At 52.0% G+C, this 27,616-nt stretch overlaps 3 protein-coding genes and 1 long non-coding RNA gene across 17 annotated transcripts in view; 1 reads left to right on the top strand and 3 right to left on the bottom strand.

Annotated features, from left to right (window-relative positions):
- Positions 1-442, bottom strand: part of DNM2 (dynamin 2) — a 90,767-nt gene extending 90,325 nt beyond the window's left edge. For 7 of the 13 annotated variants that reach the window (XM_040449911.1, XM_040449899.1, XM_040449902.1 and 4 more), the window contains exon 1: positions 233-441. In XM_040449911.1, coding sequence (XP_040305845.1) covers positions 233-393 — 161 coding nt within the window. In that variant the 5' untranslated portion in view covers positions 394-441. Of the gene's footprint in view, positions 1-232 lie in introns of all 13 variants that reach the window. The other 6 variants (XM_040449905.1, XM_040449901.1, XM_040449900.1 and 3 more) reach the window with 3 other exon arrangements.
- Positions 443-1,988: 1,546 nt separating this feature from the next.
- QTRT1 (queuine tRNA-ribosyltransferase catalytic subunit 1) lies at positions 1,989-10,098 on the bottom strand. Its single transcript, XM_040449914.1, has 10 exons — positions 9,814-10,098; positions 9,510-9,578; positions 9,273-9,411; positions 6,816-6,894; positions 6,573-6,688; positions 3,911-4,049; positions 3,585-3,660; positions 3,354-3,463; positions 3,178-3,265; positions 1,989-3,072 (listed from the first exon to the last, which is right to left on the bottom strand). Exons 1-10 carry the CDS (start codon positions 10,054-10,056, stop codon positions 2,920-2,922), a joined length of 1,212 nt encoding a protein of 403 aa, XP_040305848.1. The 5' UTR covers positions 10,057-10,098; the 3' UTR covers positions 1,989-2,919.
- On the top strand, positions 4,983-14,930 carry LOC121013996 (uncharacterized). Its single transcript, XR_005783013.1, has 3 exons — positions 4,983-5,155; positions 7,247-7,249; positions 14,920-14,930. It is a non-coding gene; the product is annotated as an uncharacterized LOC121013996 (long non-coding RNA).
- A 7,453-nt stretch (positions 14,931-22,383) lies between these two features.
- Positions 22,384-27,616, bottom strand: part of ILF3 (interleukin enhancer binding factor 3) — a 32,016-nt gene continuing 26,783 nt past the window's right edge. For both annotated transcript variants that reach the window (XM_040449895.1, XM_040449896.1), the window contains exons 19-20: positions 26,936-27,064; positions 22,384-26,280 (exon numbers count right to left, since the gene is read on the bottom strand). In XM_040449895.1, the coding sequence (XP_040305829.1) occupies positions 26,144-26,280; positions 26,936-27,064 (266 nt within the window). In that variant the 3' untranslated portion in view covers positions 22,384-26,143. The remainder of the gene's footprint in view (positions 26,281-26,935; positions 27,065-27,616) is intronic.

The following is a 27,616-nucleotide window of genomic DNA, read 5'->3' as shown; positions in this document are numbered from 1 at the left end:
CCCCAGCGTCGGCGAAACGCCCCCAAGGGTCTGAGCCGGCTCTGCAGCCCCTGCAGGAAGCCCTCCGCCCAGGGCGTCCCACAGAGCCCGCCTCCCTGTCCCCGTCCCCGTCGCGGGCACGCAAGCGCCGCAGTTACGCCGGCTGCGCAGGGCGCGCCATTCCCGGTCCGCCCTCCGCGCCCTAGGCCGCCGCCCGCCCGCCGCCGCCGCCGCCGCCGCCGCGCTCGCTCACCGGCCTACGAAGTTCTCGAGCACGGAGCTCTTGCCGGCGCTCTGGCCGCCCACCACGGCGATCTGAGGCAGGTCCAGGTGGCAGCTCTGGCCGATGGAGCTGAAAGCGTCCTGCAGCTTGTTGACCAGCGGGATCAGCTCTTCCATCCCGCGGTTACCCATGGCGCCGGCGGCCCCGGCCCGAGCGCCCCGCGCTCCCCGCCTGCCCCCGGCCCTTAACGACGCGGCCCCGCGGCGTCCGCGGCCGTTGCTCCCCGCCCGCCCGGGCCTCGGCGCGACGCCCGCTCCCGGCTCGGCCTCACAGTCGCCGCCTCATCCGGTTCTCAGACGACACCCGACCCGAGCGACCTCCCGCCCGGGCCCGGGGGCTGCGCCCAAATCCCTCACACTTCCCCCGATTGGTCGGTCGCGCTGCCACTCGTAAACAGGAGCCAATGAGAATGAGGTATAGGGCTATGGCTGAATGATCCTTCCTCCTGGGGACCTCGCGGTGGACACATTGGACTCAAGAACTGTCGTTTTTGTGCAAGAGCCAATAGCGTCGGGCAGCGAGTTGTCAAGGCCAGAGGCGGTGTTTCGGGAAAAGGCAATGTTGGCCCGGCCTACTGGGGCGGGGAGTTTCCGAACGGCAAGAAAACCCAACAGTCTTACTGGCAGGAAGACCCGCCAGTCTACAGTGCAGGCCAGTGACGTTAGGGATCGATTCATAGACTGGTTTGTCACTTGACACCACCTAGTTCCCTAAGAATTTCCCATTGGTTTATATAAATATCACTCCGTTCTTCCAGCCAACAAAGCGAAAGAGGACGGGCTTTGACCTGCGAATCCTGACTTTGACTGAGAACCTGTCAATCAAAGAATCCCCCGTTCTAATGATTGTTGTAGTAGGTCCATTAGTGTCTTCTGGAGTAAAGGATAAGGCCCGTCGTACTCGCCGAAGAGCGACACCTCGTGGTGGGACCCGGTAATGATCGTAGCTTCAGAGTTTCCGGCCTCTAGAGAAAACTACAAGTCCCAGAATGCATCTCGGCCCCGGGCTTGCAAACCAGCTACTCGCGCGGCGTTTCAATGCGTTTTGAAGAATCTGGCGTTAGTGGTTCCTAGAGAGAGGCGGTAGCGCTGCAGCGTTGGCTCCACTTTCATTCGTGTATAAAGTTCCACCTCCACGCTTTTGCAAATGCTGGGCCCTTTCCCGGGAATACCTTTCGCTCACGCCCCGACTTGGTTTGGCTAATGCCTGCCTGCAACGTTGCTCCCCTGCCTCTTTGGCTAGAGCACATCGTGATCTTTTTAAGTCCACAGTGAAACCCAACAGATCCTCTCCCCATGAAATGATATCTTCTAGTCAGTGTTGGAGGTTCTGTGAACTAGAAATCTTGTTCCTCGTGGGAAAAAAGCCGGGGATAGGTGGAAGGATCTTACGAAAAGAAGTGATCTGATCCCCGGGGGCGGGCGTCGCGCCGGGGGCGGGCATAGATTGGCCAAAGAAGCCCAAAAAGGAGTCAGATGGAATGGAGGTAGGAAAGTGGGCTGATGAGGCAGTAACAGGGGAATAAAGAAACAGTGGGGAGGAGGCGAGCAGAGCAGCCAAAGGTATCTGCCTGCTCGGAGACCCAAAAGCCCCGTCTCAGAGAGATGGGCAAAAAGTCAACCGACAAGGTTTTGGCATGGTAGCCTTGACCGCAGTGACAGAAACCTGTAAACATCCTACATACCCATTCACGGGAGCCGGTTAAATAAACACTGTGAGACAGCTGTAAAAAAAGACAGGAAGTCTTCATGTTCTGACGTGTAAACAATTTCAAATATACTAACAGGAAAAAAAAGGTACAGAGCGGCAGGTAAAGGACGCCACATTCGTGAAAAAATATGTACACGTGGAAAATTTCTGGAAGAATACACAAACTAATCAAAGTAGTTGCATTTTTATGCTATTAGAATAGTGGATCCTATACAAGTCTTACGTTTCCAATTTAAAACCCCTTATCTTCTAAGAGCACCAGCTCTGTAATTGGCCATCTCTAGGTTAGATCATGGGCCTCTGTATTTGCCAGGTGATAATGGCCAAGTGCCTTCATTCCTCTGAGCCTCAGTCTCATCTGTAAAACGGGGGATGCAGCTATATATGCATCACAAAGTTGCAAGAATCAAATACACACATGACAACCGTTCAGAACAGTCCCAGGCACAGTGTAAGCACCCTGCTATATCACACCTACTGTCTTCATCATTGTGTTTGCTGACGGCAAAATTAAGCCATGTTCAAGGCTAAAAGCATGAGCTCTGGAGCCAGCCTGCCACTTCCTCGGTGGTGACCTTGGGCAAGCTGCTTCCTCTCTAGGCCTGTTTCCTCACCTGTAATAAGTCGGGGAACGAGAGTGCCCACCCTCAGGGTGACTAGGGGGGCCAAAGCCACAGGAAAAAGGATGCAGCTCCCACACTGGGGCACATGCTACATGCTGGGCTGTGCCAGGTGGTTCCCAGGTATCAGCAGCTGCTATGATTACTTATTATTATCATCAACAGGAAGCGGGGCGGGGGGACGTTGGCCACAATGACACTCAGAGGAGGAAGAGGTCCTAGACAGCTCACCTCCCCGAGAAGGCACAGATACACTCTAAATTAGAATAATAATCTTAAAAAATCCCTCAATACCTCCCATTCCCTCCCTCCCTCGCCGGAACCAGATCAACGCAGTGTGATTCCTACAGAGGCCAGGGCTTCGGTGGCCCAGGCAGGACAGAGGGTGGGGTCCCCATACATGGTGCCCATGAAGTCCTGCACGAAGTCAGGGAAGCGCTTCTCCACGATGCTGGCACGCACAGCGCTCATCAGCCGCAGCTGCAGGGGGTAGGTGCCAGCGTCAGCCCAGGGGGAAGGAGAGGGGGGCACCCGGAACCCTCCCACCACCACCCTGCGCCTGGCCCGCCCTGGTCACAGGCCCACCTGGTAGGCGATATTGTGGACGGTGAGGTGGTGCAGGGCAGCGGTGTTGTCGCTGTGGAGCAGTGCGTGCAGGAAGGCCCGGCTGTGCCTGCGGACAGGAGGTCGGGGCCGAGTGATGCAGGGTCCTGCACACCTCCGCCCCCTCCCCCGGCCCCCGGGCCCCCCTCTTCCCCTACTTCTGGCAGGTGGGACAGGCACACTCGGGGTCTATGGGCCGGAAGTCTTTCTCATACTGTTTCTTCTTCAGCTGCAGGTTCCCGGTGGGCACCAAGGCAGAGCCAAAGCGCTGTGGGGGGGTGGGGGGGGGTGGACAGGGAGTGGGTCAACCAGGTCTTCATCCTCACCGGCCCCACCCCCACCTTAACCCCCCAGGTCCGCCCCCATCTGCCCCTTGCCCAGGGCCTCACCGCCGTCCGGGTGGGGAAGACGCAGTCGAACATGTCACATCCGAGAGCCACGCAGACCACCAGATCAGTGGCATAGCTGGGGGGAGGGCCACGGGGGAGGGAGCAGAGAACCTCACACCCTGGTCACACACCCAGGGCTCCCCCCACACGTACACTCAGACTCCCCGGGGACAGGGCCACGTTCCCTCTGAACCGCCCCCAGAGGAAAGCCAAGTCCCCACCCCGTGAGTCCCCCCAACAGGCAGGGCTGTGTCATTCCACCAATACCGGCCCAGGCAGGAACCCGCTCCCCACAGGTAGGGCTCTCTCCCCTCTCCTCCACATACCCGACCCCCATCAGGTATCGTGGCTTGTCCTTAGGCAGCCTTGAGGTGCTCAGAGCCACCATCCTCCAGAACTGGCCCTTGCTCTCGCCCCCACTCAGGCCCCCGATGGCGAAGCCCGGCACGTCCCTCTTGGTCATCTCTGGGGGTACAGGGCAAGGTGAGGGGCCACCAGGCAAAAGAAAGTCTGCCTCCTCCTCTGCGACCCCAGGGCAGACCCTGCCCGGACCTCCACAATCCCTCAGGAAGAGAGAGAGAGAGAGAGAGAGTCTGTCTGTCGGTCTGAGGGCTGCTGGTGACCTCAGCTACCACTTGTCGAGTCCCCGCTGCATGTGAGATCCCCTCCTTCAGTCCTCAGGGGAGGCCCACAGCCTGTGCTCCCTTAGCTGAAACCTAAGAGGGAGGCAGATGTGTTTCAAAGCTGAGAATTGTCCAGATCTTAGAACGGTGCACATCTTATCTGCCAGACGACGGCCTGTCCTCAAACCCTCTGAGGGTTCTGCCACAAAACACACAGAGGACTCCCAACAACGGGGGTGAATGACCACATAGGTCTGGTCTGGCCACCAAATGAGCTCGTTGCAAATTCCTGGGTGGAGTCGTGTTTTAGAAGTGGGCTGTTAGGCTCCAGAATTGCAGAGAAGAGGCTGCAGCTCTACGCTGCCGTTGAGGTGTTCGGGTCTTGCCACCCCAGACCAGACATGGCAGAAGCTGGGCTTGAACCCAGGTGCGGCCTCAAAGCCCAGACGTGCCTTGGGCCCCAGTTGTATCATTCGACCAGGGGGGGCCACGGCGTCGACGAAACGGACCCGGTCCGAGCGTCAGGTTTTAAAGCTGGAATGAACGGCAGAGTCCACTGGGGACGGGTTGTTCAAATGTGGCCTCCCGGGCCCCACCTCACCGCAGACTCTGACGCGGTGGTGGGGGACAAGCCGGGTGGTGCTGGTGCAGCTAAGCCTCGGAGCACAATGAGAAGCACCATCAGGGCGGTGCCCGGCGACCTGCAGGTGGCCAAGAAATGAACTTGACGGGGCAAGGCCAGAGTGGTAGGATTTTCTTGAATGAGAGAACAGACGATACCAGAAAGTGTTTCACGTATTAGGGTAACGGTTCATGAAGCCTTGGTTTCTGCTTTCTTCTGTGTCCACACATACTGAGCTGTGACATGAAATGTATCTCCGGGCCGCCTGGGTGGTTCAGTTGGTTAAGCGTCTGACTCTTTACATGGGCTCAGGTCGTGATCTCCCAGTCATGGGACGGTTCCCCACGTCGGGCTCCGAGCTCAGCATGGAGCCTGCTTGGGTGGGTCTCTGTCTCTCTCTCTCTCTCTCTCTCTCTCTGATCTTCCGCTGCTCGGCGCACTCATGCTCTCTCTCTCTTTCTCTTTCTCTCTCAAAATAAGCAAATTAGGACGCCTGAGTGGCTCGGTCAGTTAAGCGTCTGCCTTCGGCTCAGGTCGGGCTCTCACGGTTTGTGGGTTCGAGCCCCACGTCCGGCTCTGTGCTGACAGCTCAGAGCCTGGAGCCCATTCGGATTCTGTGTCTTGCCTCCCTCTCTCTCTGCCCCTCCCCACCTCGCTTGTGTGCTCTCTCTCCCTCTCTCTCAAAAATAAACATTAAAAAGAAATGTTTTCATAATATGCAAATAAACATTAAAAAAAAAAAAGAAAGAAACACAGAAATGTATCTCTGACTGGGGAGGGGGTCTCCGTTCAAAAGACTTACTAGACACAGAACTGGGCGCAGTTTGAGGACAAAAGGGATGACGACAAAGACAGTCTTCACAACAGAACATCCTGATGCCAGGCACAGGCACAACGCTTTGAACAGGCTTTCCCGTTTGACCTCACTTTGACCTCTTGACACTGGGAGGATGTGCCCATTTTACGGAGGCCGAGCCACTTGCCCGAGGGTGCACAGACATGAGGCAGCATATCAGAGGTGTGGATCCAGCCAGCCAAACGCCAGGACCCAGAGCCTTGCCCATGAAACTTTATTGCCTTTGAGTCCCCATCTCTGGCCCCCTTTTGTCTCCACGGCCACGGACCTCACATGGGCCTTACTGGCACTCTTCCCTTGGGCAGATACTCCAACCTCCTCACGGGCCTTCTGCTTCCCGAATTTCTCCATGATGCCCCTTGCTTCCTGTCACACTCTCACTCAACGGCCCTCCATGGCTCCCCAGTACCCCCACTATCAGCAGAATGCCCTAGGCACCGCTCCTGACCCTGAGGGGGAAGCAGCACGGGGTCTCGGTTAATGTTGCAGGTTCCAGAGCCCAAGACCTAGGGCCAAATCCTACCTCTGCAACATCCAAGCCGGGTGGCTGGGGTAAGTGACTTAACAGCTCTGTGCTTCAGTTTCCTCTTTTGTCACCACGGGAACCTGGTAGTTCCCACCTTACAGGACGGTCACGAAAACCAAATGGGTCAGTCTGTGACCAGCACGTGGCATAGTGTCTGGTGAACAGTATGAAATTGCTAGCTTTTGAAACCACCATTATTCTGCAAACATTCTACTGCCATGTCTGCCTCCGTGCCTTTGCTTCAGCTATCCCTTCCGCCCATTAACAACCCCCGTCAGCGCCATCACGTGCCAGGCCCGGGGGTGGGGCCCTCGGTGATGGACAAGCCCTGGATCTACCGGCTACCGGCACGTGGCTCTACCTTCAAGGCAGGTGGCCCGGAGATCCTCGTCCAGCCCGCCCTGGATGATGGCAAAGAGGTTCTGCTTGTCTGGCCGCTGATGGGCTGCAATGCACCGGTCCAGCCAGCGGATTGACCTGGAAGAGGGACCCAGTCATGAGCCCTAGGGTAAAGAGACAAGGCTCCAGGGCTATGATCCCCTCCCGGTACACACACATACACACACACACACACACACACACACACACACACACACACACACACCTGTACATGGCCTCCTCCACGCGTGGCCCTGTCACAGTGCTGCTGACCACATCATCCAGTTGCATGATAATGTCAGAGCCTGGGGGGTGAGAAAGAGGCACCATCACTGGGGGACGTCTGGGTGGCTCAGCTGGTTAAGCATCAGACTCTTGGTTTCAGCTCAGGTCATGATCTCATAGTTCTTGAGATCAAGCCCCACATTGGGCTCTGCAGTGGCAGTGAGGAACCTGCTTGGGATTCTCTCTTTCCCTCTCTCTCTGCCCCTCCCTTACTCTCTCTCTCAAAATAAATAAATAAACTTAAAAAAAAAAACTTGCTCAAAAAAAAGAAGCAGCAGCACATCACTGGGAAAGCCCTCACTTCCTACTGGGGACAAGCTGGACCCTAGATGTCCCTCCTTGGGTCTTGCTGACTCCCACATAGTCCCCCAGGCTGTTTATACAATGGCCAGAGGGAACTTTTTAAAATACACGTTTGGGGCGCCTGGGTGGCTCAGTCAGTTGGGCATCTAACTTCTGGCTCAGGTCATGATCTCACGGTTTATGGGTTCGAGCCCTGCATGGGGCTCTCTGCTGTCAGCATGGAGCCCGCTTTGGATCCTCTGTCCCACTCTCTCTCTCTGCCCCTCCCTGTATACACGCGCATGCACTCTGTCTCTCTCTCCCTCTCTCAAAAATATATAAGCATTTAAAATAAATAAACAAGGGGCGCCTGGGTGGCTCGGTCCAACTTCGGCTCAAGTCATGATCTCCCAGTTTGTGAGTTCGAGCCCCGCATCGGGCTCTGTGCTGACAGCTCAGAGTCTGGAGCCTGCTTCGGATTCTGTGTCTCCCTCTTTCTCTCTGCCCCTCCCCCGCTTATCATGTTCCCACGCATGCTCTCTCTCTCTCTCTCTCTCTCTCTCTCAAAAGTAAGTAAACATTAACAGAAATTTTAAAAATAAAAATAAAATTAAATAAATAAATAAAATGCACATTTGATCCTGCCTCACCCTGGGCAGCTAAAATCCTGCCCGGGCACATAGAATAAATCCCACTTCTGCAAATTTACCCTTCAAGAGCAAATGTTGTGTACACAAAGTGATTCGCCACGGTGTGGCAGGCAATAGCACCATGCGAGCCCCAGTGACCACCAACAGACGTCTGGCTAAATAAATCATGGTCTAACCCTTCACAGAAAGTCCCTTTCCCACAATTCCAAAATCTAGAACTTCTCAAAACCAAAGGTTTTTTGTCTTACGCTTATGGCATACCTACTTGGAAGCAAAACGAAGACAATTATAATCTTTTACGAAAATCCAATTTAGGGAGTGCCTTATTCAGTCTTAAAAAGGAAGGAAATCCCGACATATACTACAACCTTGAGGACATTATGCTCAGTGAAATAAGCCAGACACAAAAAGAATCAATGGGGCTCGATCCAGCTGCAACAGAGTGAGACACATCAACGACATTTAAACCCATGATTTCATGGTTACCCTAAAAAAACTAAAGATTAGTTCATTACTGCTGGAGGATGTGAAGTAATCAATTCATGAAAACCGGAAAAGAAGGAAAAGGAGGAATCCCACTTTCCCTGTATGAATTGAACTACTTGGTCTCTCAGGAGTAGGTGAGGCACCTTTCCCTTTACAGAAATAATCTAGCTGATAAATGAAGAAAAGAACATTACCATTTTGGAACTCCTAATAGCATGATACTCCCAGGCAAAGAGCCTGATGGCTCACCGGGAGAGACGGGCAGACATTACCAGCTCCCGGATGGAAATATACACCCCATGAAGCCCTCTTGCCAAAGGACACAAGAATGTGAATCTGGCTCAAACCTCTAGATCTAACTACCACCTACAGTAAATCTAGAAGGCAGAAGAAAACTGTCACACAACACCATGGGGATGTGATCCGCAAAATTCAGACGATGTGAAACACTACAGGGGAAAAGAACCCACTTCTTCAAGAAGCAAATTGCTGGGGGGGGGGGGGGGGGGGAAGAGTTACAGTGAGAAACTACATGATGTATAATATATATATATGTTACACTTGATTTTAGCCAAAAGCGATTACATATAATACATATTAAAAGAGAAATGTTCATTGTCCTTATCAAGGAGTGAGGGATATTGATGGAGATGGGAGGGACTTAAAGCTTCCTCACTCTCCCCTTGTTGCCCCCCTTATTTCAACATATCTTTGCCCGACTAATTTGCCATTTAAGAGAAATAACAGCAATAAAAATAATAAAAGCTACTACGTGCCAGGCACTGGGTTAAGAGATTTACAAACATTACGTCATTATTCCCGGGCGCTATCCTCATTTGAGTTGGCTCTTCCAAAGCTTAGACAGCGGGAGTGACTTACCCACAGCCAAGCAGCACGTAAGCAAAGGGCCCGCCTCACCTCCAACCCCTAGAAGCTGAAGGGGAAGAAGGGGAAGAGGAGGCGGCTCGAGACTCGCTCACCTAAGGCGTTCTGGATCTCCACGGACTTCTCGGGGCTCAGAAGGGACTCGTCGCCGTCGTAAGGGGAGCGGAAGCGGACGCCCTCCTCCGTCACCTCGGACAGGGACACCAGAGACACCATCTGGAAGCCGCCGCTGTCCTGGGGGAAATCCCACCGCAGGGCCGTCAGGGGGGTGGAGTTGGAGAATCTCCACCTCTGAGAAGTGCCCTGGGATCCCAGCCCCGACTCCACCTCACCGTCAGCAGATTGTGGGGCCAGTTCATGAAGCCGTGGAGACCGTGCGCTTTCTGGATCAGCTCGGGGCCCTGGGTTAGGGGAAGAAAGGATCAGGTTAGAGGCGAGGGCTACCCTGACGGCTCGAGTTGGAGGACAGGGCTGGCCAGCCTCGGGCCCCGCCGCTGTCTCACGCCCAGCACAAGGCCTGGGCCACCGGGGGCGTCAAAAAGCCTTTGTCGATTGACTTAGAGGCGTGCCCGTGCCTCGGAGGTGTCCGTGCTCCCCACTCTCTGCCGCCGCCCCACCAAGGCAGAACCCACCCACCGGCCTCAGGCCCAGATGGTAGGTGTTGCCCAGGCAGATGCGGCAACCCAGGGCGTCCAGCTGCTCGGCCGTGATGCCCTTCATAGTGGCCTGCGTGCCCACTGGCATGAACACGGGAGTGGCTACCGGCCCGTGCGGCAGCCGCAGCTCCCCTGCTCGGGCCCTAGATCGGCTGCACTCGGCCACCAGCTTCATTATCCGGGGGGCCGACTCCACGGACGTCGGGCTAACAGCTGCCGCCATCTTAGCTAACGGAACCACGTGGACACTGCAACACCCTGGGCGGCGCCATGTTGACCAAAGTCACGTGACGCGCGGCGCGGGCTGTCCTTTTGGAAGGGAGTCCGGGAACCATGGCAACAGACGCCGGCGCGCTCGTCCCCGCGGAGTGCTCAGTTCGCTTCTGGGGCGGGGGCGTGTTACAGAGAAATAACTATGGTAATGGGTTCGAATCCCAACCCGGCCACTTACTTGCTCTACAGTCAAAGCCTCTCTAAGCGATAATCTCCCCTATAAAATGCAGCGAATAACACTGCTTCAGCATTAAAAACGTTGTAAAAGGGGCGCCTGGTTGGCTAACCAAGTAGAGCATGCAATTCTTGATCTCTAGGTTTTTGGGTTTTTTTAATCTCTAGCTTTTAAGTTGGAGCCCCACGTTGGGTGTAGAGATTACTTAAATATAAAAACTTTCAAAAATAAATTAAAAATAAAACATTGTAAAGATTGAAAGAAGCATGCATATATAGAGATCTTAAGTTGCCTAGCACAGGCTTTTGTCTATGTTGTCCACGGATTTATCCCAAGAGCTTAGAACAGTACTTAGTATGTATTAGTTTATACAATAAAAGAAGGAATCTTAGATTTAGAGGAGACTGAGGCCCAGAAGCTAGCCACATTTTTCTTTCATTGATTCAGTGTAGACCTACTTATATTCACACCTCCTAGTGCCACCTTTCATGACGCACAGGAATGAGAGAGTCATAGATTTATTGACCACTAGACTTGTTCCATTAACAATAACAAAATATGGGGTGCCTGGGTGGCTCAGTCAGTTAAGCGTGGGACTTCTGCTCCCGTCATGGTTTCGCTGGTCATGGTTTGGGAGTTCCTGGGTTTGAGCCCCACGGCGGGCTCTGTGCTGACAGCTCAGAGCCTGGAGCCTGTTTCAGATTCTGTGTCTCCCTCTCTCTCTGTCTCTCTCTCTCTCTCATGTTCTGTCTCTCTCTCTCTCTCTCAAAAATAAACATTAAAAATAAATAGATAGGGGCGCCTGGGTGGCGCAGTCGGTTGAGCGTCCGACTTCAGCCAGGTCACGATCTCGCGGTCCGGGAGTTCGAGCCCTGCGTAGGGCTCTGGGATGATGGCTCAGGGCCTGGAGCCTGTTTCCGATTCTGTGTCTCCCTCTCTCTCTGCCCCTCCCCCGTTCATGCTCTGTCTCTCTCTGTACCAAAAATAAATAAACGTTGAAAAAAATTAAAAAAATAATAAATAAATAGATAAATAACAAAAAATTATATAATATATAATAACTTACTGTTGAAAATGGAGCTGATATCTGTATCTGTTATGGGCAGCAGAGGGCGCCATTGCCCCAGAATCCTGCCTCTCAGTGGCCTACTGGCCTCAATTGTGCTGATGTGCGCAAGACTGACCTAGGAGCCTTGGGCTTTTCAGGGTGGAGAATCTTCACTGAGGCCATATCTGAAAAATGCCCACCCTTGAGACCCACCTCAGGGCCTTTGCACTTGCCATTGCCTTTGTCTGCAATACTCTCCCTTTCTGGTATCCCTATGGCTGGCTCATATTTTATCAACTGCTCCTGACTCCCCCAATCTTAATGATGCTACCCCCCCCCATCATTCTGTATCACGTCACCTGTAACTCATATTGTGCTTTTAAAACATCTGTGCAATGACAGTGCCCAAGTTTTAATTCTCAGTGTAGTTCTGTCTCATTGAACCCCTCTCTCGTCTTCCCAGATGCCTCCTAGATATCTCCACTGGGTGTCTGTAGGCACCCAAACTTCAGATGTCTAAAGCAGAGCTCCCGATTGTCCCCCCAACCGTGCCTACCTCCTTCCATCTTTCTCTTCTCAGTAATAGCAGCTCAGTCCTTCCAGGAACTCAGACCAGAAATTTAGGAGTGGTCCTTGACCTCTCACTGTCTTACTCGCTACATCTGATTTGTCAGCCAATTCTGGCTGCTCTGCTTTCAAAATCTATACAGGATCAACTGGTTTACACCCCCTCCATAGCTCTCACTCCGGCCCAGCCACTAGCATCACTTGCTTTGAATATTGCGGTAGACATCTTGCGCTGGTCTTACGGCTTTTGTTCTTTACTCCCCATACAAAAACCTGAAGATGTTTTAAAGAAAATGCTTTCAACATTTCACCCTTATGTATGATGGCTACAGTAAGTTTTTGGAAGATGCACCATACCAAGTAAAGAAATGTCCTTTCAGGAACGCCTGGGTGGCTCAGTCGGTTAAGCATCCAGCTTCGGCTCAGGTCACGATCTCATGGTTTGGGAGTTCGAGCCCCACGCCAAGCTCTGTGCTGACAGTTCAGGGCCTGGAGCCTGCTTGGGATTCTGTCTCCCTCTCTCTTTCTCTACCCCTCCCCCATTCATGCTGTGTGTCTCTCTCTCTCTCAAAAATAAACATTTTAAAAATGAAAAAAAAAAAAAGGTCTTTTCAATTCTTGGTTCACTAACAGATTTTTATCATAAATAAATGTTCATTGTATGCTTTTTCAGTATCTGAAATGACCATATTATTCGTCTCATTTAAAGTGCCCAGTGATGTAAATTTATTTTTTTATTTACTACTAAATTTAGTTCTATTCCTGAGATAAGCCCACCTTGGTCATGGTATCTTTTTTTACATGTTATGGCATTTTACATTCATTTTAATGGGTATTTTATTTAAAATTCCTGCATCATAGCTCTGTTATAAAATATATTGGTTTAGAGTTTTCCTTTTTTGTACTGTATCTGCCTGAGTTCGGTGTTCAAATATCTATGTGCTGGACGAAGTTGTGCAAGATTGGAATTATCTGTTTCTGGGATATTTTATTGACCTCACTTGTAACCCCATCTGGTTATGCTGTTTTCTGTGAAGAAATATTTGTAGCTACTGATTTAAAGGTTTGGGTTTTTTGTTTTTGTTTTTTTAATATTTAAAGTAAACTCTGTGGGGCGCCTGGGCGGCTCAGTTGGTTAAGCAGCTGACTCTTGGCTTCAGCGCAGGTCATGATCTCACGATTGTGGGTGTAAGCCCGGCGTTGGGCTCTGCGCTGACGGTGCGGAGCCCGCTTGAAATTCTCTCTTGCCTCTCCCCACCCCCACACAGATACTCTCTCTCTTTCTCTCTCCAAATGAATAAAATGGGCTTTAAAAAAATAACCTCTATGCCCAACAGGGGGCTCCAACTCAGGACCCTGAGATCAAGAGTTGTAAGCTCTAATGACTGAGCCAGCCAAGCGCCCTGCCCAGGTTCTTGGAAGATAGTTTCACTGGGTATATAATTATAGGTTGACAATTATTTTCTCTTAGCCCGCTGAACATGCTCAGCTTGTAGCTTCCATTCTCACTGTTAAGAAGTCAGATCTTGGGGGCGCCTGGGTGGCTCAGTTGGTTAAGCGGCCGACTTCGGCTCAGGTCATGATCTCACGGTCCGTGAGTTCGAGCCCCGCGTCGGGCTCTGTGCTGACAGCTCAGAGCCTGGAGCCTGTTTCGGATTCTGTGTCTCCCCCTCTCTAACCCTCCCCCGTTCATGCTCTGTCTCTCTCTGTCTCAAAAGTAAATAAACGTTAAAAATAATAATAATAATAAAAAAAAAGAAGTCGGATCTTGGGTGGAGGCGGTAGCTGGAGTTTGGGAGCTCAGGGACACAGAGGCACAGGGAGCTGGACCAGCCGGGCCACCATGCCCTGTACTTCTGTGTGAGTGTCCCCTGCAGCGGCAAGGACTGGGCTCTGGGTGCTGTACCAGCAGATCGTACCCAGCTTTGGCCCTTCTGGGAGGTACTCACGGAGCACCCGGTGGCTACCAAGCTGGGCAAGCATGGGGAAGAGGCTGCTGGGGGTGAGAGTGACAGACTCCTCCATGAGCGGTATGTAGCCTGGCTGCAGCAGGCAGACGTGGTGGTGGCAGAGGTGACCAAGCCCTCGTTGGGTGTAAGCTATGAGCTGGATCCAGCCGTGGTCTTCAGTAAGCGAATCCTGTGCGTATTCCGTCCGCAGTCAGGCTGAGTGCTTTCAGCGATGACCCGGGGAGCAGCATGCTGCAGGATGTTTCAAGTCTTGGACTATGAAGAGGGACAGGTGGAAGCCATAATGGATGGACACGTTTTTAAAAAAGATTTATTTAGGGGCGCCTGGGTGGCTCAGTCGGTTAAGCGTCTGACTTCGGCTCAGGTCATGATCTCACAGTTTGTGAGTTCGAGCCCCGCATCGGGCTCTGTGCTGACAGCTCGGAGCCTGGAGCCTGCTTAGATTCTGTGTCTCCCTCTCTCTCTGACCCTCCCCCCGTTCATGCTCTGTCTCTGTCTCAAAAATAAATAAAAATTTAAAAAAATAAAAATAAAAAAGATTTATTTATTTTGGGGAGAGTACAGCGGGGGGAGGGGCAGAGAGAGGGAGACAGAGGATCCAAAGCGGGTTCTGCGCTCACAGGCTCACAGCACAGAGCCTGATGGACGTGGGGCTCGAACTCACAAACCTGGAGATCATAGCCTGAGCTGAGGTCAGATGCTCCACCGACTGAGCCCCCCAGGCGCCCCTGGATGGATACTTTGAAGCTGCCCCTCTCGAGCAGGTAGCTGCCTCCCCTCACCCAACCAATTGACATAACCCTACCTTGTTATATTCTTCTAATCCCAGACACTTCTCTAGCACTCTGCCTACCTCTTAGCCCCAGTACCAAATTAAAAGGTATGTTTAAAATTCTGAAACAACAACAACAAAAAAAACACAAACAAACAAACAAAACCCACTAGGATCTCAATCAAAATACTCTTTCCTGTGACCTGTTTCTGTCTTTCTGGTTTCTTTGGGGATTTCTTTTTTTCTTTTTCTTTTTTCTTTCTTTCTTTATTTTGAGAGAGAGAGAGCGCACAAGTGGGGTAGACGCAGAGAGAGAGGGAGAGAGAGAATCCCAAGCAGGTTCTGCACTGTCCGCACAGAGCCCACCTCGGGGCTCGAACTCACAAACCGTGAGATCATAACCTGAGCTGAAGCCGGATGCTTAACTGACTGAAGCCACTCAGGCGCCCCTCAGTGTGGATTTCTTTTCATTTATCCCATTTGAGAGTCCTTGACATTCTTGGCTCTGGTCATTGGAGTCTGCCCATAATTTTGGAAGTTCTGTTATCCTCTCTTGGAAGAGCTGCACTTGCCTCAAACAGCCTAACACAGGCAGCCGAGAGCAGGATAGGAAATGCTGGGGTGTTGCCCCTGGTGAGAAGAGATTCCCCCAGCTGGGGGCTAAGGGTGAGCAAACCCTATGTGCCCGGTTGCACCAGTATGGAGTGGAGTTGCCATCTCACTGAACTGGTAGAAGGCAGGGAGGTAGAAGATATCAAATACTGGAAACGCTCACTATTTAAGAGACTTTTCTCATAGATTTTCTTGAATAGTTGACTCCTCATTTACTGTATGTCTTTAGAACCCCTTCCAGAGACTTTAAATGGTTGTTATTTTAATACTTTCCCCCAGTTTTCACTGGGGAGGGGATCTGGGAAGATCGTCCTACTAACACACAGAAAAAAATTCCCTTTTAATAGTTCTGGATCTTTGCATTTCCCAAATATTAAATATATTTTTAATGTTTATTTATTCTTGAGGGGGACAGAGTGTGAGCGGGGGGAGGGGCAGAGAGAGAGGGAGACACAGGATCCAAAGCAGGTTCTCAGGCTCTGAGCTGTCAGCACAGAGCCTGACGTGGACTCAAACCCACAAACCGTAAGATCATGACCTTGAGCCGGTTAGATGCTTAACCTACTGAACCACCAGGCGCCCCTAAATATTAAATACATTTGAAATATTACATACATCAAATTCTGTACACTTAAAACGAATACGGGGGCGCCCGGCTAGCTCAGTCAGAACGAGCGACTCTGGATCTCAGGGTCATGAGTTTGAGGCTCACGTTGGCACAGAGTTTACTTAAAATAAATAAGTAAATAAATAAATAAATAAATAAATAAAACTAATACAATGTATGTGTCAATTATATCTCAATAAAATGGGGGGGGGAATCTCTTAGCCAATGTGAAAAAAGCTTAAAATGGTAAATTTTCTATATTTTCCACAGTAAAAAAAATTATATAAAAAAATGAAAACATACGTACACACACACAAAAACACATTAAATGTAACAAAAATTTAGAAAACAGAGGCGTGTAATAAGCCTTACTTATGATTCAAACATATATGTATATAATATATATACATATATATATATAATATATATATTTTTACATTTATTTTGAAAAGCAAGAGAGTGGGAGAGCGCACGATCAGAGGAGAGGGGCACAGGGAGAGAGAGACAATCTTATCAGGCCCCATGCTCAGTGTGGAGCCCGATGCAGGGCTTGATCCTTTGACCCTGGGATCATGACCTGAGCCGAGATCAAGAGGTTCAACCCACTAAGCCACCAAGGTGCCCCATGATTCAATTTTAATTAAATAAGCTTATTTAAAGTTTTAAAATAGATAATAATGAGGCACCTGTCTGGCTTAGTTGGTAGAGCATGCGACTCTTGATCTTGGGGTCATGGGTTCAAGACAGAGATTGGGTGTAGAGATTACTTTAAAAGAATAATTAATAACTAAATAAAATAGATAATATGAACCACATAGTTTAAAAAATATGGATAAAATGTATACTGTGAATTACTACGTTTCCCACTCCTGTCCCCTGTCAAAACAGTTCTTACCCCTTAATATTAAGTAACGTTTGGTATTTATTTGTTCTTGTCTATACTCACATTTATCAGCATATATTAGCAGATATGTATTTTCTTACTGTTGCTGTTATATTTATTGATTCACTTAGATATACTAATGGAGGGTTTTTTCTTAATCTTCTAGAAGCTTTAATACTTCAACACTTTTTTTAAGTTTATTTATTTTGAGAGACAGTGAGAGAGAGAGAAAGTGTGCAAGCTGGGTAGGGGAAGAGACAGACAGAGAGAGAATCCCAAGCAAGCTCCACGCTGTCAGTGCAGAGCCTGACACGGGGCTCGAACTTCAAACAGTGAGATCATGACCTGAGTTGAAATCAAGAGTCAGACGCTTAATCGACTGAGACACCCAGGCACCCTGTGTTTTTGCTGTTATACATGGCCCTGCTGTGGGTGGCTCAGTCGGTTAAGCATCTGACTTTGGCTCAGGTCATGATCTCACCCTTCATGAGTTTGAGCCCCATATCGGGCTCTGTGCTGACAGCTCAGATCTGGGGCCTGCTTCAGATTCTGTGTCTCCCTCTCTCTCTGCCCCTCTCCCGCTCATGCTCTGTCTCTCTCGCTCTCAAAAATAAATTAAAAAAAAATTTTTTTTTTTAATTTCAGAATGTAGGGCCCCTAGGTGGCTCAGTCGGTTAAGCATCTGACACTCGATTTCAACTCAGGTCATGATCTCTGTGCTGACACTGTGGAGCATGCTTGGGATTCTCTCTCTGCCTCTCCCCTCCTCACGCTCTCTCTGTCTCAAAGTAAATACATAAACTTAAAATTTTTTTTCAGAAAGCATAAAAAGGCTTTATCAATCCTTGTATCCTTTTAGTGTTTCTTCCTGCAAACTGAAGCAAATAGAAAGTTAAATACTGGTGGGGCGCCTAGCTGGCTCAGTTGCTGGAACATGAGACTTTTGATCTTGGGGTCATGAGTTTGAGCCTTGCGTTGGGTGTGGTGCCTACTTAAGAACATAAATAAGCAATTTTAAAAAATAAAGTTAAATGCGTATATTTATCCCTTTTTACATGAAAGGAGACCCTTGGTAGTTACACTTGGGGGAGGCACCTTGTTTTTCGTCTACACCCTGGAGGCCATCCCATGTCAGTACATATTCTCCTTGTTCTTTTTTTTTTTTTTTTTAACTTTTTAAAATGTTTATTCTTGAGAGAGAGACACACAGAGCGTAAGTGGGGGAGGGCAGAGAGAGACACAGAGAGAGAGAGAATCCAAAGTAGGTTCCAGGCTCTGAGCTGTCAGCACAGAGCTCAATGCAGGCTCGAACTCACGAACCACGAGATCATGGCCTGAGCCGAAGTTGGAGCTTACCCGACTGAGCCACCCAGGTGCCCCCCCCCTTTTTTAAATGTTTATTTATTTTTGAGAGAAAGAGTGGGGGAGGGGCAGAGAGAGAGGGAGACAGAGGATCCAAAGTGGGGTCTGCCCTAACAGCACAGAGCCCGACGCGGGGCTCGAACTCACATACCGCGAGATCATGACCGACCACCAACGTCTTATGGAGTCTCCTGTTTCTTCTCACTTGAGTGATGAGTAATCTCCTGCTTCTACAAACAAGGCGGCAACAAATAATCTTGCATTTAAGTCATTTCATGTGGCAGCGGGTACAATTTCAGGAAGAATTTCCAGCATCCGGATGACGGGGCCAAAGAGTATAAGATCCTACCAGATGCCCTCCGTAGGCTTGTGACATGTGCTCCTGCACCAGCAGGCAGTACCTGGGCGTGCCCGTTCCCCTACAGTTTTTCTGACACAATTCCACCTGCCCCCTCGTCAGGAGAATCCAGTGCTCAGGTCTTGACCGCGTACTTCTGCCGTGGGTACAGCTGCTCCTTCTGCTGCTTCCTGGTCTTCGGGTGTGATGTCATGTGTCTTCTGGGACCCCAGACCCAGGGGCTTGTGCTTCTTACCCTTGTAGAATTCCCTGAGGTTCTCTTCCTGAGTCTGGCTGATGATGGCGAGAGCACGGGCAATTGAGTTGCCGATAACTCTGGCAGCATGAGGCACTGCTGCCACTAAGGGAAAGAGCCATCCTCCTGATCTTTAATTATTTTTTTTTTAGTTCCCTCAAATAATATGATGATGATGATGATTTTTTAAGAGCCAACACTGTCAACACCGTTGGAGCAGGTTCTCATGGGTGCCAGTTTTCTGGTAAGCCCTATAATGTCATCACTTCTCACAGTACGGTGAGGTGGGTACCATTATCATTCCCATTTTATGAATGAAGAAACCGAGGGAGAGACATTTACTGACTTGCTCGTGGTCACATGAGTAGTAATGAAGGAACAGGAATTGAAATGGTAGTTTTGTCTGAGCTCTGTAAAGCCACCCTCTTAGACAGCTTCTCTTCCTGAAGGAGAAGGCAGTATTAGGGATTGCAGCATAGAGCAGGGGGGAAAAGGTTACAAACAGGAATCTTGGAGGGGGGATTCAGGCATCCCCACTCATTAGTCAGGTGGCTTTGGTAAGGTGATGCCACTCTCTGAGTATCACTTTCTTCCTTTTTAAATTGGGACAGAGGGTCATTATGATGGGATACAGGGGCCAGCACACTGTTAAGCGCTCAAATACACACATGAATATACATGTAATAAACATGATGAAGTGTCCACTCTGTGTCAGACTCTGTTTTCACTGCTGGCCAACACAACAGTGAACTAGGGGACAAAAATCCATGCCCCGGATATGCAAACAAGAAAAATAAGTAAAAGATGTGTCTCAGATGGAGATAAGCGCTAGGCAATAGAGAAGAGGAGGAAAGGGTTGGGAGGTGACTATTTTTTTTTTTTTATAAGTCATCTCTGTGCCTAATGTGGGGCTCAAACTCAAGATCCCAAGATCAAAAGTCATGTGTTCTACTGACTTAACCAGCCAGGAGCTCCTGGGGAGGTGACTATTTTAAGTAGCCTGGTCAGGACCAGAATCACTGAGTGACATGTGAGTTAATGCCTGAAGTAGAGGAGGGAGGAGCCATGAAAAGATCATGAGGGGCACCTGCTGGCTCAGTTGGTGGAGAGTGCTCTTGATCTCGGGGTTGTGATTTCAAGTCCCACGTTGGGTGTAGAAATTACTTAAAATCTAAAAAAGAGAAGAAAGAAGGAGGAGAAGGAAGGAGAAGGAGAAGGAGAAGGAGAAGAAGAAGAAGAAGAAGAAGAAGAAGAAGAAGAAGAAGAAGAAGAAAAGAAAAAGCCTCAGAGCATTTCAGGCAGTGGGAACAGTGAGGGCAAAGGCCCTGAGGTGGGGGGATGTGTCTGGATTGTTTGCAATGCAGCGGTGAGGTCAGTGTGGCTGGAGGGAGTGAGGGTGGCTGGAGGGAGATGAAGGTGAGAGGGTCACAGCTCCAGGTTCTGCAAGGCCTCTGGTTTGCAATTAGCTTTCCTCTGAGGTAGATGGGAGGGTGGGGCTTTTTCGGCGGAGGGTGGAGTGAAGCAAGCTCTATTACCAAGAGGTAAACTGGGGTGTGGAGGTGGGCGCTGCTTAGATTTATTTACATCTGCTTACGGGGTTTCAGCGCGGCTCAGCAAGGAAGACTGGGGGGCGCCAGAAGGCCGCCACTATTTGAGAGGCGCTGGGAGCGCGGCTTCAGAACGCTGGACAGCGCCGCGCGCGTTGCCGGGAGACCAGGGAAGCTCCGGCGGGCGCTCAGGGCGGAGCTTTGGGAAAGCGTCCTTTTTCCAGCCTCTAGCTGTGAGCGCCCGGCGGGAGACACCTCTGGGGCGTAGTCGTGGGCCGAGCCTGCAACAGCATCCAATTGGAAGTTTGCGGTCTCCCTCACAAGGGCGCGGTGTCTTAGGGCATAAGAGGGACGAGCGGTGTGCAGCCGGCGGACCTAAGGGCAAATAGGCGGTTTGGTAAAGGACGTGTTCGCGGGGGCCAGAGTGGGCCGGCTTCTGCGCCCCTTGCCCAGGTTCGAGAGACCTGGCTGGCAGGGGTTCTCAGCAGATCCAACTTCCCCTTTCCTGGGATCGCCACAGCTGCCCAGGGGAGCCTCCAAAAACGGGAATTAGGTAGTTGGCCTTAAGAAGCTGGTACTGAGGTGGGGCGCCTGGGTGGCGCAGTCGGTTAAGCGTCCGACTTCAGCCAGGTCACGATCTCGCGGTCCGTGAGTTCGAGCCCCGCGTCAGGATCTGGGCTGATGGAGCGTGGAGCCTGTTTCCGATTCTGTGTCTCCCTCTCTCTCTGCACCCCCCCCCCCCCCCTTTTCGCTGTGTCTCTCTCTCTCCCCAAAAAAAAAAAATATGAAAAAAAAAAAAAAAAAAAAAGAAGCTGGTACTGAGGAGCGCCTCGGTGGCTCAAGTCGGTTAAGCGCCCTACTCTTGATCTCACCTCAGGTCTGGATCTCAGGCTAGTGGGTTCAAGCCCCAACTTTGGCTCCGCAGAAGGCGTGAAGGCTTCTTAAAATAAAAACACACCCCCCAAAAACCTCAAACAGTGGTTACTGAAGCCTTGGGACCCTGAAGAGCAGGAGTCGTGAGATTTTGGGGCACAGAGTGGGGAATGCAGAGCCTCTGGAAAGAGGAGTAAGGGGGGGTTGAATACCTCTGTCGTTGAAGTAGGCTACTTGGAGCCTGGTGTTGGTGGTTGTCCTAGGAGGACAGAGTTTGTTTTCTCTGGTTTATCCAGCCAGGGATGAGGGCTATCTTTCCATGACATTCTCACTGCGACAGCCCGGTGCCAAGTAGGCTAAGCTTAGCTGCCAGCTTCTTGGGAAATGCTGGGAAGGGCATGGGTCCAGGACGTACGACCCCCAGAGAACGACTTCCATGGTGGCACCTTAGACTTTTCTGTTTGTCTCCCAGTAACGGTAACAGAATAGGGACCCTCGACTTCCTGTGGCCCGAGGCAATGCAATGCCCCTCTCTGGGCCAGTCTGCTCCGTCTGGAACTTGCAGTCATTACCCCTTGCGGGTCTAGAGGGCTTTCCTCACCTAGTCCAATAGACTCTATCACCTAAACCGCCCTGAACCTCAGCCCCGACGTCCCAAAATTCAATCAAGCCTCTTTGCTGGTTACCTGACCTCCATTCTCACCTCTCCCACACACCTGTTCTTTGCCCAACAAAGGACTGTTCTGAAGCATGACTGAGCCTGGGTTCTTCCCAGCTCAGAATCTTTCCATGCATGGTTCCCCACTGCCCTCAGGATAAAGGTCTGAATTCCACTGCTTGGCTGTCAAGGCCTTGTACTGGTTGCCCCCCCGCTGACATCTCCATCTTGCAACCCCACACTTACCATCTTGCAACAAGAATGCTTCGCTCACCTGACTTCATCTCTCCGAAGTCCCCTCTCACCACCCAGCTGAACTTCTGTGCACGGTGTTCCTCTGCATGGCATAAACTGTGCTCACCCGCCCTAACATACCTGGTTCCATTTAACCGTCCTGTCTCAAAACACAGGTCTTTCCCGGCACTCCCTGCACCAGCTAGGACAGGGCCCTCTTGGTACCAGGAAGCCACAGGAGAGCAGGGTCCAGGTTCATATTCCCAGCACCTTGCAAAGGACTGATATCCAAGCAACTCTGCTATATTCTCAGCACCTATTACCGGACCCATACATAAGCAATACCCAATAAATACATGTGCAGTGAATGCAACAATGAACACATGAAGTTTCCGTTTATTCTGGGATGGGTTAGAATGAGCATCCAGGCCAAGGCTTGCTGGTGGGTGGCCCAAGATTGTGTCCAGAAGTCTCAGGAGAGGCCTGCAAAGGGCACAGACAGTGTGGGGCGGGCTCACACCTGGAGACTGACTGAGTCCTGAGGCTGAGCCCAGCTGGACCAGGCCAGTCCCTAGGGGCGGAACAGGCCATGCTGACCACTCAAGAATGGTCAGTGGTCAGAGGAACAGTGCATGTTTCCCTGCCAGAGTGGAGACAGCTGGGTGTTGACTTCCAGGTGAGACTGGACCCCACTCCAGAGGGACAACCAGGACCCTAGTGATTCTGCTCAATGCAGAAAGGTGGAAATACTGGATGTGCCCCACTACTGCTTAGAGGGCCCCTTTGGTCCTAGGTCTCAACCACCCCACACCTCCCCGTGGGATCATCTGAAAATCCCTGCAAAGCTCTGCCCCTGTGACGTCACCTCAGCCCACCACACACGGCCAGCTGTTCCCTCAGTAGAGGTCTTTCTCCTTTCCTCCCTCCAAAAGCACCCTGAGCCCTCTGGGGTGGTGTCCAGTCCCAGGTCCCTGACACTCACGGTCTATCCACCAAATAACCCTATCCTGATCAACTTGCTAAGCTTGTGGGCCCACTGGCTCTTCCTGCTGATGCTCCTGGTGATCTCCACTGGTGACTGAAAGACGCGTGTCACCATCCTCTCTGGCAGCATGCAGACCGAAGCATCTCTCTGTTGCCTACCGTGTCCCTGGCTGAGGAGGACCCAGAGAAGCATCTGAGAACCTCCTCCAGGCTGGCTTCCTGGGCTTGGAGGGCAGCAGGCTAGAAAGGATTCGATCAGCTTTGAATGGGTGACAGGCCAGCACCCAGGTCTTCTCCATGCTCATGGTGTCAGCCACACCTTCCTGAACCCAGCTCCCTGGGGTGGCAGTCCTGAGGGCTGAGATACTGTTCCTGGTCGGCTACACCACAGTGCCATTAGCACCAATGAAGTCCCCAAGCAGTTGGGATGCCAAGGCACGTGTGCTCATGAGCTGTCGCTTCGGGACAGGCACTGGCCATGCTGACCGTGGCGATCCTGGCCGTGGTCAACAAACTCCCAGGGCTGTTCTAGCAGCATGGGATGAAGTCTTCACCCAACGCTCTTGCAGGCTGTTGAATACTGTTCTCCCAAAAACATACATCCAACTCCTAAGTGCCAATACCTATGAATGTGAAGGATCTTGGGATGTGCTCACCCACGATTAGGGTAGACCTGAAATCCAAGGATTGGTGTCCTTGTAAGAAGGAGATCTGAGACATAAGCGGCTCTCAGGGAGGTCGTGTGAAGGTGGAGGCAGAGACTGGAGGCATGCAGTCACAAGCCAAGGAATGCCCAGAAGTCACCAGAAACTAGATGAAACAAGGAAAGATCCTGCTTCTCAGATACTGCTTTCTTCTTGGCAACGAAAGTCTCTCAGGTCAGTAACACTTGTCCTGGCTTTGGGAGCACTCAGGCCAGGCCCAGGGACTCAGACCAGCATCCCTCAGCGACCAGCAACCTGGAGATCTGCCGTTTTTCACAAGAACATGGCACCAAGTAACAGCTCCCTGAGGTCTCCACATCAAGGTGGCCTGGGAGTTTTCTCCAATGCCTTTGAGATTCTTGCCCTTGTGAAGGGTCTACATTCAGAAACTTCAACGCGGTGGTGGTCACTGCTTGGGAAACTGATGGTGAGGAAACCTGAGCTGAGAATACAGGCCCATAGCTTGAAGGCCTCGGGAGGTGGGGCGGGGGGACGTTCTTCCCCGTGGGTTCCGGAGTGGTGCAGGCCCCACCCACAGCCTGGATCTTCTCATTTCCACACAGGGTCCCAATGATCTCCTTTTCCCAGCCCCTGGACGTGTCCAGGAGAGATGGGTCATGGACGTATCATATCCCATCGAAGTCTGGGTTGGGACCCATCCCTAAGGCCGGTCTCTCATCTCTATTAGTGCACATGCACACACACACATCCAGTGTACTGCAGGCCACCCTGGTGCTTGCACTGTGGACTGCCTCTTGGGTGGGCATCACACCATCCCCCCGTCTCCCCACTGGTATCTGGGTCCTCCTCTGCTCCAGCAGAAGGCCAAATCCTTCCCATATTTTTTTTTCTTTTTAAGTGCAGAACACCTTTCTTCCACCTCTCCAAGGCGAATCTTCATCCTTTAAAGGCACACTGGATTTTCTGCCTCAGCTGAGGAGTTCTGAATCGAGAATGGTTTGCTCTTCTCCCCAAGGCTATGGTTCATCAAGCACAGGAGGCCAAGGACTGCCTGCCGTTCAGAATTCGAACGATGCCTGGTCTGAGGGATAGCAGAGAGATGGGAAGAGGAGAAGGGTCCCTGCAGACGTGCAGCCCAGACTCACTGGAGAGGCTCTTCCCAGACAGAGTCGAAGCCTGGGCAAAGGCAAGGACAGCGCCGCCCCCGCCCACCCCCTGGGGCAGGGCCAGAGTGGGGAAGGGCTGCTCTCAGGGCAGGTCTCTCCACCTCCACGTGGCTGACACTTAAGCAGAGCGGTCAGTAGCATCCTTGGCCCCCGCCCACTAGGTGACAAACGTCCCCCAATGCAAAACTGCCTGTGATTGAGACGCACCACTCCAGGGAAACCTGTTAGAACAGGGCTGGGCGGCTAGAAAGAACCCCGCCTGCACACTCGGAACCTCTGGGCCGGGGGCAGCACCACGAGGCTGCAGCTGTTGGGGACACAAAACCACACCATCCAGACAGAGAAGGTTCCAGGCTGGGCTTCCCAGATCTTGGGGTGCTTTAGCCAGATTCAACTGGCCTTTTGCAAGTTGGGTTACACGTACCAAACCTACGTAGGTTCCACTCCACAGTGACATGAAACTGTACTTAAAGCTACGCCAGAATTCACGGGGCAAGAAAGCAAGCATGCTGACTTGTGGGAGCAAACCCCTAACAGGAGCGTAGGCCACTCTGCAGACCACCTGGAGCCCCCCGGGACACTGACAAAACAAGATCCCGTGTTACCGGCTTGCTGGCCCTGGCCAACCTTGGAGTGAAGGCATCGAGAAGCCTGGAACTGGACCCTTGGGTGACGAGGGGCTGTCCTGCCACCCCCGCCCCGCATTCCCATGCTGGGAACAGTGGGGGAACCTGCCCATCACACTGCTGGTGGGTCAGACACCCAGGCCTACGACGGGCGCAGAGTTTTCTTTTTCTTTTATTTGTCTACATTCAGCTTAATTCAGATGTACTGCCTGAATGATCCAGACATACAAAAAAAACCCCACTCTTTCCCACTGGTTTTTAAAATAAAATCTTCACTTATAAAACTGAAACACTAAAGCATTAAAATACAGAAAGCTCGTTTAACTCACTTCACAAAAGCATTAACAGATGATGTATCCCTTCTGGAGCTATTTAAAGACAAACTGAGTTAACGCTAACACCAATTGTAAATAGACAGAGGGATACTTAACTGTAAGAACTCAAACTCTACTCAGACAAAGTTGTAATGGCAACTAACAAACCATCGAAGACACTGAAGTCCCAAACACAGCTAAATAAGGGTCACAGGACGGGTCACGGGAGTGACCAGCTGCACCGCACAACACAGCAATGTGGACAGGTTGGGGCGAGGGGGCCTGGAGGGGCCAGCTGACATGTTAACTGTGATGCATAAAACTGAATCTTACGACGAGGGGGAAGTGCAGGAGGTACAAATCTTCACCCCTCGGGGGGCTTTATCTATACTGGTAGTTCATGCTGTGGTCTGCGTTTCTGCCGTAGCCGCCCTGTGAGGACTGGTAGGAGCTGGGAGGGCCGCTATAATTCTGGCCGGACCCGGGGGAGTTGTAGTTGGACTGCGACGAGTAGCCTCCTAGGGAAGAGAGGGGCGGGTTAGAGCCAAGGGGCGCGGGGCTTGCCCCGCAGTCAGAGCTCCAGACCACAGCCAACAAACACCCGAGCCACGTGGGCCCACGTGGTGTCCGCGGGTGAGGCCACGGGCGGGGCGGGGGGGGGGGGGCCCGGGGGGGCGCGGGGGGGGGTGGTGCAGGCACTGCCTTTCCTGCACTGTCTGGTCTGGTCGTCACTACCACCCTGTGATGTGGACCCGTGGACCCACGGACCCCGGTTTGTCAGGGGTGCGGGTGGGCCCGTATGGACAGCAGCAGTGGGAGCTGTATCTGGAGGCTGCCTGAACACAAGGCCGAGCCCAAAGCCCCTGGCTGGAGGACACACGCCAGACTGGGCCTCAGCCCTGTCAGCGTTTTTCCACATAGGTGCCGGCATCTTAAGAGCGGGGCAGCATCTGTATGTCTGCTTCTGAAAAGCCGAGAAGCTGGAGGTGTGCCCGCAGCCATGTGCCCACGTCTCCGTCTCCTTGTCCCCGTCCCCACCCCACATGGAAGCCAGATGACACGTGCCGCTGCAGCCCTGCCTACGGTGCCCGCCTGCCCACGCCGGGCGTACGATACCCCTCACCGCCGGACCCCTCCCGAGCCGTGCTGTGCCACCTGCCGATCCAGGCCCACCTTGTTTGCCTTGGTATGAGGAGCCGCCCCCAGAACCTCCGCCGTAGCCCCCGTGTGACCCTGGGTTGTAGGACGACCCGCCTGAGCCGTAGCTGTTCGCGCCGCTCCGGCCTCCACTACCACTGTAGTCTGGGGGAGAGAAGACAGTGTAGTTAAGGGGCCTCGGTGAAGACACAGCTGGGGTGGCCTGGGATCCTTGTGGCCCCGGAAGGGGCAGGCCCCAGGCCGAGACCACGGGCCTTTGCATATCCCCCTCGTCCTGGCTGCTTAAATCTGGCACATGTCAGTTCAACTGAGGAGTGCTACGGGCTGGCCGGAGCACCGCAAGGTCCCCGTGCTCTGGGGCGGCCCGGTCACCAAGTTCTGAGGCCCTGTTCCACGCTGTCTTCCCACCCACTCCTCCAACCCAAGCTTCCCCCCACCTCGGGAAGCACACAGCAGCTTCTCCTCCCACCCACCTGTCACCAGGCACCCAGTGCCCTCCGCCCACACGCAGAACAGCTTCTTTAAAGTCCCTGCCCCACCCTGGGGGGGTGCCTGGGAGGCTCACTCAGTTAAGCATCCCACTCTTGATTTCAACTCAGGTCATGATCTCATGGTTCATGAGATCAAGCCCCACGTGGAGCTCTACGCTAACAGTATGGAGGCTGCTTGGGATTCTCACTCTGCACCTCTCCCGCT

The sequence above is a fragment of the Herpailurus yagouaroundi genome, unplaced genomic scaffold, assembly GCF_014898765.1.
Source record: "Herpailurus yagouaroundi ecotype Mexico unplaced genomic scaffold, PumYag 200, whole genome shotgun sequence".
Taxonomy (NCBI): Eukaryota; Metazoa; Chordata; class Mammalia; order Carnivora; family Felidae; genus Herpailurus; species Herpailurus yagouaroundi.
This window is presented reverse-complemented; position numbering and strand designations above follow the sequence as displayed.